Source organism: Vulpes lagopus, chromosome 11, assembly GCF_018345385.1.
Source record: "Vulpes lagopus strain Blue_001 chromosome 11, ASM1834538v1, whole genome shotgun sequence".
In the NCBI taxonomy this organism is placed as follows: Eukaryota; Metazoa; Chordata; class Mammalia; order Carnivora; family Canidae; genus Vulpes; species Vulpes lagopus.
In genome coordinates, this window is record NC_054834.1 from 101,164,389 (window position 1) to 101,181,671 (window position 17,283).

The 17,283-nt window shown below is 39.1% G+C and overlaps 1 protein-coding gene across 1 annotated transcript; it reads left to right on the forward strand.

Annotated features, from left to right (window-relative positions):
• The first annotated feature begins 994 nt into the window (after nucleotides 1–994).
• On the forward strand, nucleotides 995–17,283 carry RBM45 (RNA binding motif protein 45). The gene is made up of 9 exons (XM_041722528.1): nucleotides 995–1,422; nucleotides 5,687–5,809; nucleotides 8,350–8,476; nucleotides 10,788–10,910; nucleotides 11,770–11,949; nucleotides 14,914–15,043; nucleotides 15,217–15,301; nucleotides 15,504–15,667; nucleotides 17,083–17,283. The coding sequence occupies exons 1-9, from the start codon at nucleotides 1,123–1,125 to the stop codon at nucleotides 17,273–17,275; spliced, it is 1,425 nt and encodes a 474-aa protein (XP_041578462.1). The 5' UTR covers nucleotides 995–1,122; the 3' UTR covers nucleotides 17,276–17,283.

Consider the following 17,283-nt stretch of genomic DNA (forward strand, 5'->3'; position numbering starts at 1 on the left):
AATAGTATTTATCTGTTTGAGTTCAAAGCAGCCCAGATCTCAGCAGCCTGGACTTGAACATTCAAATTGCTGTACTCCTACACCACCTATTTCATTATTTTCAATTCATTCCAACTCCACTACAAAAATCCAGATCTTGGGATGCCTGGGGGACTCAGCGATTGAGTGTCTGCTTTCAGCTTGGGGGGGGGTGTCCTTGGGATCAAGTCCCACATCTGGCTCCCTGCAGGGAGCCTGCTTCTCCCTCTGCCTGTGTCTCTGCCTCTCTCTGTGTCTCTCATGAATAAATAAATAAAATATTTAAATTAAAAAAAAATCCAGATCTTGTTTCTGGACTTCTGCTAGTTTCCCACTGACCTCTCTTCATGTCCCTTCAACAAGAACCCTTAGAGGTCAGCACACATTCGCACTTGGCCTGCCATTAAGATTTCTCCTAGTCCTGTAGCTGAGCAGTCCACCCTTCCAGCCCTCAACACCCCCAGGGGTGCTTGTGGGCGTGGAGCCCATCAGGGGATGGAGTTGGTTCTGCTTTGGGCTCTGTTTGTACGTCTACTACTGCCTTTGGCTATCCCAAGGACCTCGATTTCCTCATGTCAATCTCAGCCAATGAGGCTGAAATTGGATGACCTCAGTTCTTTTTAACTCTAAGACTCTAGGGCTTTTAACTTTATCCTATAGTGGTCTTCTATTGAGCTTCTGGCCAAGATGGCAGGTCTTAGGGGAGGCATGCTTGGCTCGAGGCGTGGGGGTGAAGCCAGCCTTGGGAAGCCTGTGCGCTACATGGGGCTGTTCGTGGCCACCGGGAAGGAGGACGGCACACCTGACGTTCGAGCCTAGCGGCCGCGGGGTACCCCCCCCCCGCCCCTCGCCCCTCGCCCCTCGCCCCTCGCCCCTCGCCCCTCGCCCCCCGGTGGGGCCGGCCTCCCCGCCCCGGGCCGCTAGGGGGCGCTGCAGGGCGCTCCCCGGAAGCGGGTGGGCGGGGCGGCGGGAGAGGCCAGGCGCCCGCGTCTCGCGTCCTCCGGAAGCGGAGCGGCGGCCCCGCAACGGCCGGTGGGCGGCGGCGGCGGCGGCCGGGGGACTTGCGTGGGGCCCGGGGCGGGCTCCCGCGCCGCGTGGAGCGCCATGGACGAAGCAGGCAGCTGTGCGAGCGGCGGAGGCTTCCGGCCGGGCGTGGACAGCCTGGACGAGCCGCCCAACAGCCGCATCTTCCTGGTCATCAGCAAGTACACGCCCGAGTCGGTGCTGCGGGAGCGCTTCTCGCCGTTCGGCGAGATCCAGGACATCTGGGTGGTGCGGGACAAGCACACCAAGGAGTCCAAGGGCATCGCCTTCGTCAAGTTTGCCCGCAGCTCGCAGGCCTGCAGGGCCATGGAGGAGATGCACGGCCAGTGCCTCAGCCCCAACGACACCAAGCCCATCAAGGTGCAGGTGCCCGGGGGGAGGGGCCTGCCGCGGGCTGCGCGGCCCGGGGGGGCGGGGGGGAGCCGCGGCCTCCGGGGCCCGCGCCGACCCTGCGCTCTCGGAACCCCGTCTACCGGGTCAGGGGAGGGGAAGAAAAAAAAAAAAAAAGGTTAGTCTGCTTTTTTTTTTTTTTTTTCCACGTTGCTACGAAGCTTCATAACGTGCTGAAAGTGCACGAAACTGCGGCCTCTCTGGTGCTGGGCGCGCGCGCACGGAGGGCGGGGGCGGCGGTGCCTGAAACTGCGGCCTTTGTACCCGCGAACTGCCCCCGCGTTGCGGCTTGTCACTCCGCGGCTTTGCTCTCAAGGCACAGGCAGCTGCTGCCGCCGCTCCCCCTGCATGCTCCCTCCCTCTCCCTCCCTCTCTCTCAAATACATAAATAAAATTTAAAAAAAAAGGGGGGAGGGCAGCCCGGTTGCTCAGCGGTTAGCGCCGCCTTCGACCCAGGGCGTGACCCTGGAGACCCGGGATCGAGTCCCACGTCGGGCTCCCTGCATGGAGCCTGCTTCTCCCAATTCCTGTGTCTCTGCTTCTCTCTCTCTCTGTGTGTCTGCTTCTCTCTCTCTCTGTGTGTCTCTCATGAATAAATAAATAAAATATTAAAAATAAAGAAGAAGAGCCAAGTCACTGTGATGGTAGTGTTAGTTGTGCTATTACTAAGCGCCCCCCGCGTATGCTCTTAGTTCATTCCCCCTGAAGGTATTTATGTTGTTTCTGCACTTGTGTAAAATTAAGATACCCCATGCGTGGCAGGAAGGGGTGATTTGGAGGGTTGTTTGGGTCCATCTATGTTCCAGCACAGCGGTTGGCCGAAGGTAGGCAGGCCCTGGACATACCTTACGGTCAGCCGTAGCCAAAAGGTCATCCCTTAACTGGCTGTGAACTCAGTTCCCGAGCACCTACTGTCACCTGTCCTGTAGAGATAGTTGCCGTGTTTGTAATTCTGTTGGAGATTTCCACAAAATTCTCTTTTCCCTCCCTCGACTTTCCCCTCCCCCCTCTTTTTTTTTTCTCTCCCATTGACTTATAGAAAACTGGTAAGAATATTTATGCTGACTTACATAAATGAAAGACTGAAAGATATTTGTATCTCTGGAGGTCTTCTCTGTATCTCCATCCACAAAAGAGAAGGAGCAGAGGGGTGTGTCAAAAATGCAGTAGGCCACAGACATTCCCTTTACTTCCACCTCCCCAGCACTCTGAAATGCAGCAGAACTGATCACCAGCAAAATAAATTGTCAGGCCACAGTGTAGGCTCCATCAGGGGTTGTCAAACTGTTTTTTTTTTTTTTTTAAGATTTTTAATTTATTTGTTCATAAGAGACACAGGCAGAGGGAGAAGCAGGCACCGTGCAGGGAGCCTGATGGGGGACTCCATCCTGGGAGTCAGATTCTGCCCTGAGTCAAAGGCAGATGCTCAACCGCTGAGCCACCCAGGCATCCCGACAAACTTTTTCTCTTAAAGTCCAAATAGTAAATTTTAGGCATAGTGAGCCACATATTCTTTGTTTTTAACAGCCCTTTAAAAATATAAAGTAAGTCTCAGATCCTGGGCTGTAGAAAAACAGGAAGCTGTAGTTTGCTGACTCCTACCCTAGATAGATAATTTGTATCTCCTTCCAGTTGAATTAGGGGAGAGGGTTTTTTATGCTTTGAGTAGAACCACAGAGATCTGTGGACAACCCCCAAAATGCCTCAAATCTCAAACCTATATAATCCACTTTCCTTGATTAAATTCTTACGAGAGAAGTAAAAGTGCCAACGCCGAAATGTACCCTCCCTCGTAACTGCAGAGAAGTTATTCCCCAAAACAGAAGTTTAAACAGAAAAAAAACAACAGAAGTTGTTTTTCACATCTTGGTCCACTCCTCTCAGCCAGAGGTTTGTTACATTACAGGTCCTAGAAAAACATTATAAATTTATTCTTTAGCAAGTTCAGCTTGGTCTGTCTTCCCCTGGAATATAGTTTTGTTTCTTTCTGTTTTTGTCTTTTCTGTATTTCGAGTTAAATTAATTCAGCTTCAACTTTTTTCATGTAGTTTGCTTTTGCAAAGTTCCAAAGGATTTATAAGACCAAAAAGAAAATTATAGCCCTAGGCCTACAGCGAAAAAAGATTGGCTAAGTAAGAGTTATTCTGTGACCAACTACATTATCTTGAGGAAAGGGGTAAAGTCTTGGTTTTTAGCTTTGCAAGAATGACTCTTATTTAGAGTTTATAGTCTAAACAAATGTCTTAGGAAAAACTGTCCATTAAGTGGTTAATTATTATATATGTGTTCTGCTCAGACACTGCTTGCCTTATTGGAAATTTGAAATATTCTAGTCTTCTAAAATTTAGAAATTTGTGATATGATGACCCCTCCAGTCTCAAATCTTGAACTTTTTCCACCTAGTGTCTTCCTATATTCTTAAAGGTTTCCTGTTTTATTTTTCCGTTGATCATTCATTACTGATATGTCCACTAGACTGACTTTCTAGAGGGTCATTTCTGTATTTCTCAGTACTCATACTTTATACATTACTTGGCATATAATGTAAGTTTATTGAGGGAGTAACCGTTATTTGTCCTTTGAGTTGCTACTCTGAAATTCCGTAAGTTCAGATTTTCTCATAGTAGAATATAGTATACAGGCCTCCCTCCCTTTAAAGTAGAAGATGCAAAAAAGCAACCTTAGAGGGCTTCATGTGGATTAATTTTATTACAGATCTTCAAGTTAAGAAAAAAAAAAACAACTAGCCATTAAAATTCTTATCCTTAGAGCTCTATGAACAAATCTATAATCCTAGTTAGAGATTTTAACATTCTTCTAGGATAATATAAAACCAAAATGAGATGCCTGGGCGGCTCAGCGGTTGAGCATCTATCTGCCTTTGGCTCAGGGCATGATCCCGGAGACCCAGGATCAAGTCCCACATCGGGCTCCCTGCATGGAGCCTGCTTCTCCCTCTGCCTGTGTCTCTGCCTCTCTCTCTCTGTCTCTTATGAGTAAATAAATAAAAATCTTCAGAAAAAAATTATAAAGTAATAACTAATAACCCAATATCATAATCCAAGTAATAATAATAATGTAAGTAATCTAATGTCACAGATGATGTTTCAGTAAAACTGAATTGCTAATAGTAGAAAATGGAGCCTCAGGTAGCACATATGAGTATGTGCTTACGTAGATCATTTGGATGGTCACTGAGATGGTCCAGAATATGGTTATGTTACCTTTTTTTAAGAGTTAATATTAGAAAGAAAACAATTAAAAATACAACGTTTTAGACTTAAACTTAACTATATAAATAATTATGTTTAAACATAAGTAGACTAAACGTGCCAGTTAAAGGCAGAGATTATCAAGCTTTATAAAAAAAGAAAGACCAAGCTAAATACTATATAAAAGAGACATGTGAAGTATAAAGATACAAAGTGGTTGAAAGTTAAAGGATAGAAAAAGCTGGTGTGATATCATATGAAATGATCTTCAACACAAGGAGTATTGACAGAGATGGGGTAATTTCACAGTAATAAAAATATCACTCAAAAGTGCATAACTCCCAAATGTTTATACAGCCAATAATATAGCTTCAAAATACATGAAGCATTATTGATGGAAACTGAGAGGAGAAAGACAAATTCGCAGTCAGGTTTTTATACGCCTCTCTTAGTATCTGATGGAACAGCTAGACAAAATCAGTAAAAATGTGATATTTAGGGTGTTTGGGTGGTTCATGGGGTTAAGCGTCTGCCTTCAGCTCAGGTCAGGATCTCAGGTCCTAGGATCTAGCTCCTCAGTCTGGCTCCCTGCTCTGTGGGGAGTCTGCTTCTCTCTCTCCCTCTGCCCCTCCTCCCTACTTTTGCGCTCTCTCGCTCTCTCTCAAATAACCAAACATCTTTAAAATATGTGATATTTAAATAACACTATTAATCAACCGTAATTGGCATTTATTGGACACTGTACTCAACTGTACATTCTTTATCAGTGCACTGACTTGCCTCTTGGTAAACAAAAAGGCAAATGTAAAAATACATTTGGAAAAACCAATGCAGACATTGGTATCATCGCATGTAAAAAGTCATTGCAGTAAAGATTGCTTTAAAAAAACTTTTGACAAAACCCTATTACACTGCATTTAACCTAACATGAATCTCATACTAATAATGAAGTAAGTATACTTAAGGAATAGGAAAACAGTTAACTGATTCTTTTATTTTTTTGGATATTGTTTGTTTCTTAGGTTTTCATTGCTCAGTCCAGATCATCTGGAAGTCACCGCGATGTTGAAGATGAAGAACTCACGAGAATATTTGTAATGATACCAAAGTCCTATACAGAAGAAGATCTGCGGGAAAAATTTAAGGTACTTAGGTTTACTCATCAGCTAGCATCTGTGATAACTTGTAATCCTAAATTGGTTGTATAAGTTACTAAATCTTAAGTGTTGTTTAAGTTGTATTGGTGGTAGAGAGTTAAATAACCGTTTTTAAGTTATCTACTTCCATCCAGTTCTAAAATATTAAACCTAAAATTAACTTTTTAGAAACCAAAAACTGGAAAATATCAGTGATGGCATTTTCCTCTATATAATGAAAACACAGATTCAGGAAAATAAAGTATAAAACCCAGAGTTTTAAATTAGGTCACATACCTGATAGATGGTGGACCAAGATTTAAATCCAAGCTGTCTGAATCCAGAACCTGCTCTTGGTCTTTACAATTTCAAAGTACCCTCTTACCACTCTGTTGCTCTCATGTTGAGGTGAGTCAAGGAAGCCTGAGTATATGAATTGTATTCCCTAATATTTATTATAAAACTGTAGCATATTGATGCATTTATTCGCAGAAAGGCTCATAGAATTTTTGTTCTAGGGATCCCTGGGTGGCGCAGCGGTTTAGCGCCTGCCTTTGGCCCAGGGCACAATCCTGGAGACCCGGGATCAAATCCCACATCGGGCTCCTGGTGCATGGAGCCTGCTTCTCCCTCTGCCTATGTCTCTGCCTCTCTTTTCTCTCTCTCTCTCTGTGTGTGTGTGACTATCATAAATAAGTTAAAAAAAAATTAAAAAAAAATAAAAGAATTTTTGTCCTAAAAATAAGCCTTTGAAAGAGTTCTCTATTTAAAGAAAAAAACTACAGCACTGAAGCAAGTAGCAAGAATATATATGTGTAGTCCATGAAATTTGAAGATAGCTTTAAATCCTTTTAGCCATTCACTTGTATATGCAGTGATATACTTTGACAAAAATTATTAAAAATCAGTTCTTAAATTTGAATTGGAAGTTTTCTCCTTTTTCAGTGTTTCCCAATACTAGGAATCAGGTGGGCAACATGCAAGAAAAAAAGAAACAAATAGTAAAAAGTAATTTTCAAAATTTCTCTGTCCTACCCTAAGTAAGAGTTGAGTAAAATATAAAATACAAAATATCTCAAAAGTAACAGCTACCAAAAATATATATTCCATACTTCCTCCAATAGTAAGAAAGTTTTTATCTTATAAATCTTTATCTTTTTCTGCTTGAACAAGTATGACATTTTTATCCAAATGTATAATAATTAAGTTGCTAATTGGTTACATGAGAATTTTATAAAATAAATAATAAACACTAAAGTGGCACCTGGGTGGCTCAGTCAGTTAAGTGCCTGACTTGATTTTGGCTCAGGTTGTAGTCTCAGGATTGTGAGATGCTGCCCTGCACTCAGTGAGAAGCCTGCTTAAGATTATATCTTCCTCTCTCGCTGCCTGCCCCCACACACACTGTCCCTCTCTAAATACTTTATAAGTCTTAAAAAAAAAAATAACGCTAAGAATTTATATGCTATATTTGTACCAACATTAAAAATAAACTTTTAGGGTTGCCTGGGTGGCGCAGTCGTTTAAGCATCTGCCTACAGCTCAGGTCATGATCCCAGGGTCCTAGGATGGAGCCCCACATTCGGCTCTCTCTCAGTGGGGAGCCTTTTTCCCTCTCCCTCTGCCTGCTGCTCTGCCTGCTTGTGTGCTCTCTCTGTCTTTTTTTTTTTTTAAAGTAAACTTTTACCTTTATGTTTTACATAGAATTGACTTTCTGAGAAAGCTGATGTGTTTTAGTGATATACTTTGAGAGGCTCCTCTTTGGAAGAATACATAATCAGTTATGTCCTGTTAGAAGGCAGGGAGCTGTAGCTAATGTTTAATGTGTTCCAGACCCTTTAGGTCTCTTAGTTCATTTAACTCTTAACAATAACCTTTTGAAGAAGCTACAGCTTTTAGCCCCATTTAACTGGTAAAGAGATAGCCACAGAGAGGATAACTAAACTGTCCAGTGAATAAGGGACTGAGCCAAGATTTGAATATAGAAGGTTCAGTTCCAGCTTGTGATCACCACTGAGCAAGACTTTGGATCTTTCCAAACCATGTACACACTCTTACTCTCCCTCCATGACATAGGCAAATTACTGATTTCTCTAAGGCTCATTTTTCTTGTCTGTGAAATAAATAATATAATATATACATATACACACATATGTATAATATGGAAATTGGGTTGTGTATATATATATATATATATATATGTTTGTGTGTGTGTGTGTGTGTATATATATACATATATATATGGACACACACACATGTATATCCTTGAGGGATTGTTGTAGCAATAAGGTAATATATGTAAAGCAGATGCTCAGAAAGTGAAGATGGAAATCATTATTTTGGTGGTTATTATTTGCTTATATCATTATTATGGTTCTTTTTCTCATTAGTTTGTGACATTTTGATTCTATTATTAAAAATGGCTATAAATTCTAATTCCGATTTCTAGTTTTGCAAATAAGGGGCACAAATAAACTTGAAGTTCTGAAAGAATCTATTCAGTTACTGATTTTTGACTCCTCTAAGATCATTTCTTTTAACTCTCATAGGTGTATGGAGATATCGAATATTGCAGCATTATTAAGAACAAAGTAACTGGAGAAAGTAAAGGTTTGGGCTATGTTCGATACTTAAAACCATCACAAGCTGCCCAAGCAATAGAAAACTGTGACCGAAGTAAGGATGTGTTCATTTAACATGTTAAAGACTTTTTGAAAACTTTTAATTATTCTAAATAACTGAATCTAACACTGGTTTTTGCTAATAACCATACCTGCTAATTTAATCCTGGCAATGGGAGTTTTAATATATATACACACATATGTATATATCTAGGATAATTAGTTTTGGGGCTGTGGTTAAGCTTTTATTGAGGCACTGTCTTGAAGAGAAATATGAGCAACTGTATTAACTTAGTAAGTGAAAATACTATTGCCACATTTTGGTTATTATTTCTATAGTAATTTAAAATTTTTAAGTATTAAAAAAACTGACCTTTCAGGCCTTTTTAAAAAATATTTTTTATGCTAAAAAAACTCAAATTTTCTGTTATGTGTGTTTATATATAACCTAAACCTTAAGCAAAATTAAGTATATACTAAAAAACATAAAGGTTAAGGATGGGACTTCATGTAATATTTGCCCACATAGGTAATGAAATATTTATTGGGTTAGTTTTTACCTAGAATGACATTAACTGGATCTTTTGCTGTTGCTGGTATACATAGTGAAGAATAAGAATTTTAAAGAAGCTAAGGAAAATATCCTTTGTGGTCATACTCCTGGTTACATTGACCTTTACAAATAAGAAATAATTAAATTAGTAGATTTTAGGATATTATAAAGATCTATACATACTGGAAGGAATTACTGCTAATCAGTGGAATTCTTAAATAACCTTAAGGTACATACCAAAATTTCCTTTCAGATCCTTCTATATTTCCTACTCAGCCAGCATTAATTGAGTACCTATGGTATACTCAGCAATATGTTAAGTAAAAGGATACAAAGGGAATAAATATATAGCTTTTAAGGAATTTAATTATATTGGGTAGCCAAGATCTAATAGGCAAAAAAATTGTTAGGGATAATAGAAGAATTTTTTAAAAGGTTCTTTGAAAGCAGAGAGTATGTTTTATTTATCTGTTTCTGTCAATCCTAGTACCTAGTAGTTATAGGCCCTCTGTAAAGATATATTGAGATCTTTATCAAAGATACTGCCATCTATAATAGACTCCATAAAAATTTGCGAAATGAGAAAATATTAAAAAATACTTGGTATGGTCCAGTAGTGGTGAGAAACAAGTGCTCTGAGAGCATGAGAATACCTCTAGAGGTAAGATTTACATCTGATAAAGAGTAGGCCGGGATCCCTGGGTGGCGCAGCGGTTTGGCGCCTGCCTTTGGCCCAGGGCGCGATCCTGGAGACCCAGGATCGAATCCCACGTCAGGCTCCCAGTGCATGGAGCCTGCTTCTCCCTCTGCCTGTGTCTCTGGCTCTGTCTCTGCCTGTGTCTCTGGCTCTGTCTCTCCTTCTATCTCTCAAGAATAAATAAATAAAATCTTTAAAAAAAAAAAAAAAAAGAGTAGGCCAGACAAAAGCTGAGAGCAGTGTAAGCAAAGGCACAGAGCTAGGAATAAACATGTCTTTGCTTAATATTGTGAAGGCAGCAGTCTGAATAAAGCATAATAATCCTGTTGAGAAATTAGGAGGCAAAGTTAACTAAGTACATTGGCACCATGTATGGGAGGTTATGAAGAGTTCAAACTTAGTTAAGATTCCCCTGTAGATTGTTTGAAAGAAGAAAAATAGTATCAGGGATGGATTCCCAGAGAAAGAATTCAAAGTGACTGGTTTTATCCTTTTAGGAACCACTGAATAATATGGTGAAAGCTATGAACCTTCTTTGAAATATGCCCATGTACACATAGACATAAGCATTTTTGTTTAAAGTTTCAGAGAGTTCATGGAATTTTCCCACCTTTTGAAGCTCATCCTTGTAACCCTACTTAATACCTTTGATCCAGAGGCAAAGAGACCAGTTAAAGAACTGTAATTAATTGAAGAGAATCTGACTTAGAAACAAAGGCAGAGAAACTAGAATAAAAAATAACATCTTGTAAGTGTGTTTCAAAGGAAGACTCTTGCTCACAAGTTGAATATGAAAAGCCCTGTAGGATTTTGATGTTGAGCCGGAGAGAAGGAAACATGATGTTATTTGTAATAGGGGGAGTTTGGACAGGATAAGATAGAATTGCTGATCTTTCATGTCTACATTGACCCATAATTTGAGATTCTTGCTCTTTTTATTTATTCTTTGCTATTTTCCAAAAAGCAAATAAGTAGGTCTGGTGCAGATGGCTCTTGTGTATGTTTTATTTTATACAATTACGGTTATAAAGCTAAGTCACGCACTATCAATAAAGTATATCGGCAGGTATGATAAATTTGCTATGAAGTTTGAAAGTCATGGATTCTCTTTTTCAGGTTTTAGGGCAATCTTGGCTGAACCTAAAAATAAAGCCTCTGAATCCTCGGAACAAGACTATTACAGTAACATGAGGCAGGAGACACTGGGACATGAACCTAGAGTAAATATGTTTCCATTTGGTGAGTAAGCTGTCCTTTATTTTAATAGTATAAATAGTATGTACAATCTGATTGGGATTTTGTAAAATATTCTTTTATCAGTAGTCTGTAAAATCTCAGTGAAGAAAAGTTAATGTGGGGTTTCTTGAGAAATTTGTCATGACTCCTCATGGTCTTAATATTTAACACTTGTGTACCTAGTATTTAACACCGTGTAACATAGTGTTACAACTGTATTATAGTTGTAAAGTTGTATTATAATTGTAACTATCACAATTATAACTATAATTGGAAATAGTTTCCAATTACTGTCTTTTATGGTTAGTTATGTATTATCTAAATATTAAACCGCATCACTGCCACCTTTTTTGAGTGAGCTTCTGCCTCTGTAGCTGACCAAACAGTATGAAAAACATATGCTGATATCCCCTCAGTATGAGTCTTAAGATTTTATACCTAAAGTACTGCTGTTTTAAACTTAGGGCTAGAAAAGAAAGGAATGACAAAAGTGGAAGTTAGCCAAAGGGAGAAATGAGTGATGAAAGTAAGGCCTGTGTTATTTGGCACAAACTTTCTTACAGGTGAAGCACTTGCCATATTTTGCAGTTTTGCATACTAAACATATTCCTCTGAAGTTAGACTACACATTTCTGCTTGTATTTCTGTTCGAAGGCAGGAGAGCGGGAAAAGTTGTCTGTTTTCTCACTATTGGTCCCTTTTGATAGTACTAATGACCAAGAGGATACTACAAAATACAGTGCCTTGGTCCAATGCTGTGGACTTAATGACCGCTCAGCTTACGTACTCATACCTGAAATGTTAAATGAATTCTTGAATGTATAGAAATTAAAAGATGCGCTTTTTTCCTACATTGTTGGAGAACAACAATCTGACTTTTCAAGTTTTGACAAGAATGACAACAGAGGCCAAGAAGCCATCTCCAAACGTCTGTCAGTTGTATCAAGAGTTCCTTTCACTGAAGAGCAGCTTTTCAGTATTTTTGATATAGTACCAGGATTGGAATACTGTGAAGTTCAACGAGATCCTTATTCTAATTATGGTACAGTAATGTCTATTATTTTTTAATATACTATGTTTGATTAAAATGTCTTTTCTCCAGTGGCACTTTTTATGTCAGATACTGTTTCTTTGACAATTTTATGTTTTCTTTTCTCCCACTTAAACTTTCAAATTACAGTGATACCTTAAGAAATAAACCCTTGAGGATATATCTCCTTTTTACAAAGTCATTTATTTATTTTATTTTATTTTATTTTATTTTATTTTATTTTATTTTTATTTTTATTTATTTATGATAGTCACACACACAGAGAGAGAGAGAGAGAGAGAGAGGCAGAGACACAGGCAGAGGGAGAAGCAGGCTCCATGTACCGGGAGCCCGACGTGGGATTCGATCCCGGGTCTCCAGGATCGCGCCCTGGGCCAAAGGCAGGCGCCAAACCGCTGCGCCACCCAGGGATCCCCAAAGTCAGTTATTTTAAATAAATGTATTAACTCCCATAGAATAGAGCATTTCTGTTTCTAGTTCTACAACCAAAATACCCCAGGTTGGAGGTTTCAGTACTCATGATTAATACTAGGCAAAGTTCTAAAACCCATAAAGTTTCCTCCTCATCCTAAAGTCTGTCTCTTTATTTTTTATTTATTTTTATTTTTTTATTTTTATTTTTTTAAAGATTTTGTTTATTTATTCATAGAGAAACACACAGAGAGAGGGAGAGGCAAAGACACAGGCAGAGGGAGAATCAGGCTTCCATGCAGGGAGCCCGATGTGGGACTCGATCCCGGGTCTCCAGGATCACACCCCGGGCTGCAGGTGGCGCTAAACTGCTGCGCCACCGGGGCTGCCCTGTCTCTTTTTTTTTTTAAAACGTTATGCCTCAAAATTAAATTTCTTCCCTTCATTTCAAGCATTTGATTGTTCTTCCCCTCTCTCTACTTCTTTCCAGTCTTAATTGATGCTAAGCTGGGGTAGCTGTGTGGCTCAGGTGATTAAATGTCCATCTTTGGCTCAGGTCATGATCTCAGGGTCCTGGGATCAAGCCCTCCCTCTGCAAACCCCCCCTCCACTTGTGCTCTCTCTCAAACAAATAAAAATCTTAAAACATTGAAGCAAGGCTCTAATATCAGCTATTTGAAGTTATTAACTGGTTAATTGGTTAAACCTAGTATCTAGTGTTGGCTTAACCATCCTTGTAATTTTTTTTTTTTTTTTTTTTTATGATAGTCACAGAGAGAGAGAGAGAGAGAGGCAGAGACACAGGCAGAGGAAGAAGCAGGCTCCATGCACCGGGAGCCTGATGTGGGATTCGATCCCGGGTCTCCAGGATCGCGCCCTGGGCCAAAGGCAGGCGCCAAACCGCTGCGCCACCCAGGGATCCCCCATCCTTGTAATTTTTTAAGGTTTTTTTTTTTAAGGCTTTTTAAAAATGGAGTTATTGTGGCATAATGGAAAATGGTTGGCATTCCATTTTGCAATAGTCTCAGGTACAAATCCCAGCACTGGCACGTAGCTCTGAAATCTTGCTGATCCTGAGTCTCTCTGCATCTCTAAAAGGGCATTATTAATACCTTCTATGCCAGGGTTAGATAAGAACTAGAAATACTATATGTGGAATACCTACTGCAAGTCCTGGCACATAATAGGCACTCAGTAAATCTGGGGAGCTTATTGGTTTGTTTTAAAGAATTGGAGGTGAGGAGTGTTAGAGAAGAGTCATACTTGGCATCTGTTCTAGTACTATTGATACACTTGATTTAAGTCCTTTTAGGGTGTCATGGCTATAAGGAGAAGTAGGAAAGTGAGTCAGGTCATATGGGCTGATAGGCCTAGAGTGGTGCCACTCTTCCCACAGACACATACACTCACCTACTATTACTCTACCCAGCACTGGTCTTTTTGCAAGGCTGCCCATCTGAGCCTACTTTGGACCATCTCCAACCCCAATCCAACCTTAGACTATCATTCTTTATGCTGACTTTAAGGCACACATTTTGTATTTTGGGGCGCATTCATTGTTACGTTTAATTCTATTTGTTTTGTATTTCTTTCCCTTTTTACCTGGTATGTTGAAATGTATTTGTTCCTTTATCTTCTATATTGTTTCTCTGTTTGTTGCATCTAATAAATAAATATATGTGTTATTGGGACACCTTTTATTAATAGAGTTATCATCATAGAGTTCTATCTGAATTAGTTTTATATGTTCATTTGCTTTCAGAGTTTTAATTTCATTAAGATGTTGGAGTGCTTGGGTTTGGAGAATAACATGAAATTTTAGCAGTGTTTTTCCCCTAGTGGGTTGTATTATATATATGGGTTATATTGTGTGTATATGTATATGTATATAAATACATGTAAAACCCCAAATTGGTTACATATTATGAACTTTTTAGTTTTTTAGCTCATGGGCTATCCATATATGGACTCTAGTGTAAAATTACCCCCCTGCTTCAGCATCACCCTCCTAAATTGAAATCTGTTTCCTTAACTGAAAGCTCTCCAAAGGAATGTGAAATTCATGATTTCCAATCCGAGAGCCTCTGTTCCCTACCTTTTGTTTTTAATACGTGCCACTTTTCCTTTATCTTGCACCGCAACAAGCCAGATGACTCTATGTTCTTATCAGACTATATATTCTCATATCATTTCCTGCTCTGTATGATAGGGAAAATTTTAGTACTTCAAAGCAGATTCGAAAGAACAAAAATTTAAGAAACACTGGTTTTAGGTATATCTATCATATAAGAAATACCAATATCCTAAAATTAAATACATTAGACCTTACTTTAATAATTACATTTTCCTTAAAATATGTTATCTTTTAGACTCTGTAGGAACATAGCTGTTGCACATATGTATAGAAAACTTTGTTTTCTGACCCATTTGACTGTATTTACTAATTGTGTGATACCAGGCTATTTCTATGTTGTTTCACTTTCTAGGCTTTAGGTATCCTCTCTGTTTTCTTTTTAATTCCTGATATTCTTTACTTTGTTTTAGGTCATGGAGTGGTTCAGTATTTTAATGTAGCATCAGCTATTTATGCAAAATACAAGTTACATGGGTTTCAGTACCCTCCTGGGAATCGGATAGGTGTTTCCTTCATTGATGATGGGAATAACGCAACAGAGTAAGTACCATCTCCAGAGGGTGTAAAGCAGGGCTTTGGGTGTATGTGATATAACTTGAAGAATAAGAATAGAAAGCAGTCGACCTCTTAGGTGAGGAAGTCACATAAAACAAGTTGTGGGTAAGAGACTGAACATTTCAAGTTTTCTGTAAATTACCAGTTTTTATCTTTAGTCTCCTTAGAAAAATGGCAACGCAGATGGTAGCGGCACAGCTTGCGTCAATGGTGTGGAATAACCCAAGTCAGCAGCAATTTCTGGTAAGTAGGCAAGAATTTAACCTCTCTAAGACATCAGTAGGATAAAATAAATGTGGCCTTTGTTTATTAGCCTATAAGAAAATTTTCAGAGCTACAGTACAAGATCACATAGAAGCCATGATATAGATCTCTTTACCTCTTGGCTTAAAATCCTTAAAGTGCAGTTTTTCTTTTTCTTATTTTGTACCTAACTCTTCAACAGCAATTTGGAGGAAGTTCTGGATCACAGTTGCCTCAAATCCAGACAGATGTTGTACTTCCATCATGCAAAAAAAAAGCCCCTCCTGAAACTCCTGTGAAAGAAAGACTTTTTATCGTGTTTAATCCTCATCCTTTACCTTTAGATGTATTAGAGGATATATTCTGGTAAGATTTCAATTCCACAAAATTCTGTTTTATAATATAGTTTATTTAAGCCCTCTTACAATCTTGAGACTTCCTATATCCAGTACTTATCAGATAGGAATGATTTGTTCTGTAGTTTAAAAATTCCTTATTTATATCACCTTTTAAAATACATGATCATTTCCTTCTCTTCTTTATTATTTATGTATTCTAAGTCTCCACACAGAATTTCCTGTTATTTTGTTTTGAAGACATAAAACATAAAAGTATTGTTTTGAAAAGTTGCATGCATAAAATGGACAAATCATTTGTTTCTTGATGAAAATGCATCTGTGTAGAACTGTCCTCTGGAATTCTTTTTACATATCTTTTCCTTTGTGGTTTTAATTCAACTGAACAGTTTATTAAACATCTTCTATTTTGTCAGCTCTCTGCTGGATCCTCAAGGATTATATAGAGTAAACAATTACTTGATTGTAAGGAAGAGTACACAATAAATCTAGAAAAAGGAAAGCTCTTGCTTATTTTTGTGTTTTTAATAGAACTCTGTTAATCTTAACTTTTCAGTCTTTTTCCTATTTGCCTCGTAACAATGTTCGTGAATTAAAAAAAGTAGGAAGCTCATTGAAGAGCTACACAAAACATCAGTAATTCAGATATTTTGACTTTTATTTAACTGATTTCTGTAGTTTGTTTCTTTAACATTTCCTTTGTGCCAGGCAGTCACCATGCTAAGTGCAAGGGACATTGTAATATGTATATAAAACAAGAGTCCTTGTCCTCTGATGGTTAGTCTCATGTAGGAGACAAACAAGTGAATAGGAAAATATCACTAGAGGTTGGTGTCATGAAAAAGAATGTTCAGGCTATGAAATACCTAAGAAGCAATATATAATGGAGAGACCTGACAGATAAAAATTACTTAGAGTAGAAAGGAGGGCATGTGGGTGGTTATTCCTACAAGAGAGAATGTGAAAGGAAATGGTTAGAATATGGAATTTGAGAGACTGGGAGAGGGAGGGTGAGGCAGGAGAGGAAAAGGCTCATGTCAGGAAAGGCCCACAAGCTATGTTAGGGAGTTTGTCTTTACCCTGGAAGGGATTTTTAGGGAGGCAACGATCATATCTGTTTTAGAAAGGTCACTACAAAGACAGGGTAGAGAATAGATTACAGAGGGACAAGCCCAGAGAGCAAGGAAACAAGCAAGGAGGATAGTAGAGCATTCCGAGGAAAAGATAATGACTGGCTGAATGAGGAAAGGGACCTGAGAATGAAGAGAACTTTACTATTAGAGGACGTGTTTGAGAAGGAAAATTGACTTGAAGATTGAATGTGGGGAGAGGAATGGAAAAGGAGTCCAGAATGGACCCCAGTTTTTGGACCTAAGCAGTTGTATTTTTATCCATTTCATTTTTTTTTTTTTTACTTTGTTTCAGTCGTTTTGGTAACCTGATTGAAGTTTACCTTGTGTCAGGAAAAAATGTGGGGTATGCCAAGTATGCAGATAGAATAAGCGCCAATGATGCCATTACTACTTTACATGGGAAGATCCTAAATGGAGTCAGACTTAAAGTTATGCTGGCAGATTCCCCAAGAGAAGAATCTAACAAACGACAGAGAACTTACTGATTCTTGAG

Coding starts and splice junctions, on each gene's coding strand:
- RBM45 (XM_041722528.1), top strand. CDS start 1,123: ATGGACGAAGCAGGCAGCTGTGCGAGCGGCGGAGGCTTCCGGCCGGGC. Junction 8,477..10,787: donor AATAGAAAACTGTGACCGAA/GTAAGGATGTGT, acceptor TCTCTTTTTCAG/GTTTTAGGGCAATCTTGGCT. Junction 10,911..11,769: donor AGTAAATATGTTTCCATTTG/GTGAGTAAGCTG, acceptor ACATTGTTGGAG/AACAACAATCTGACTTTTCA.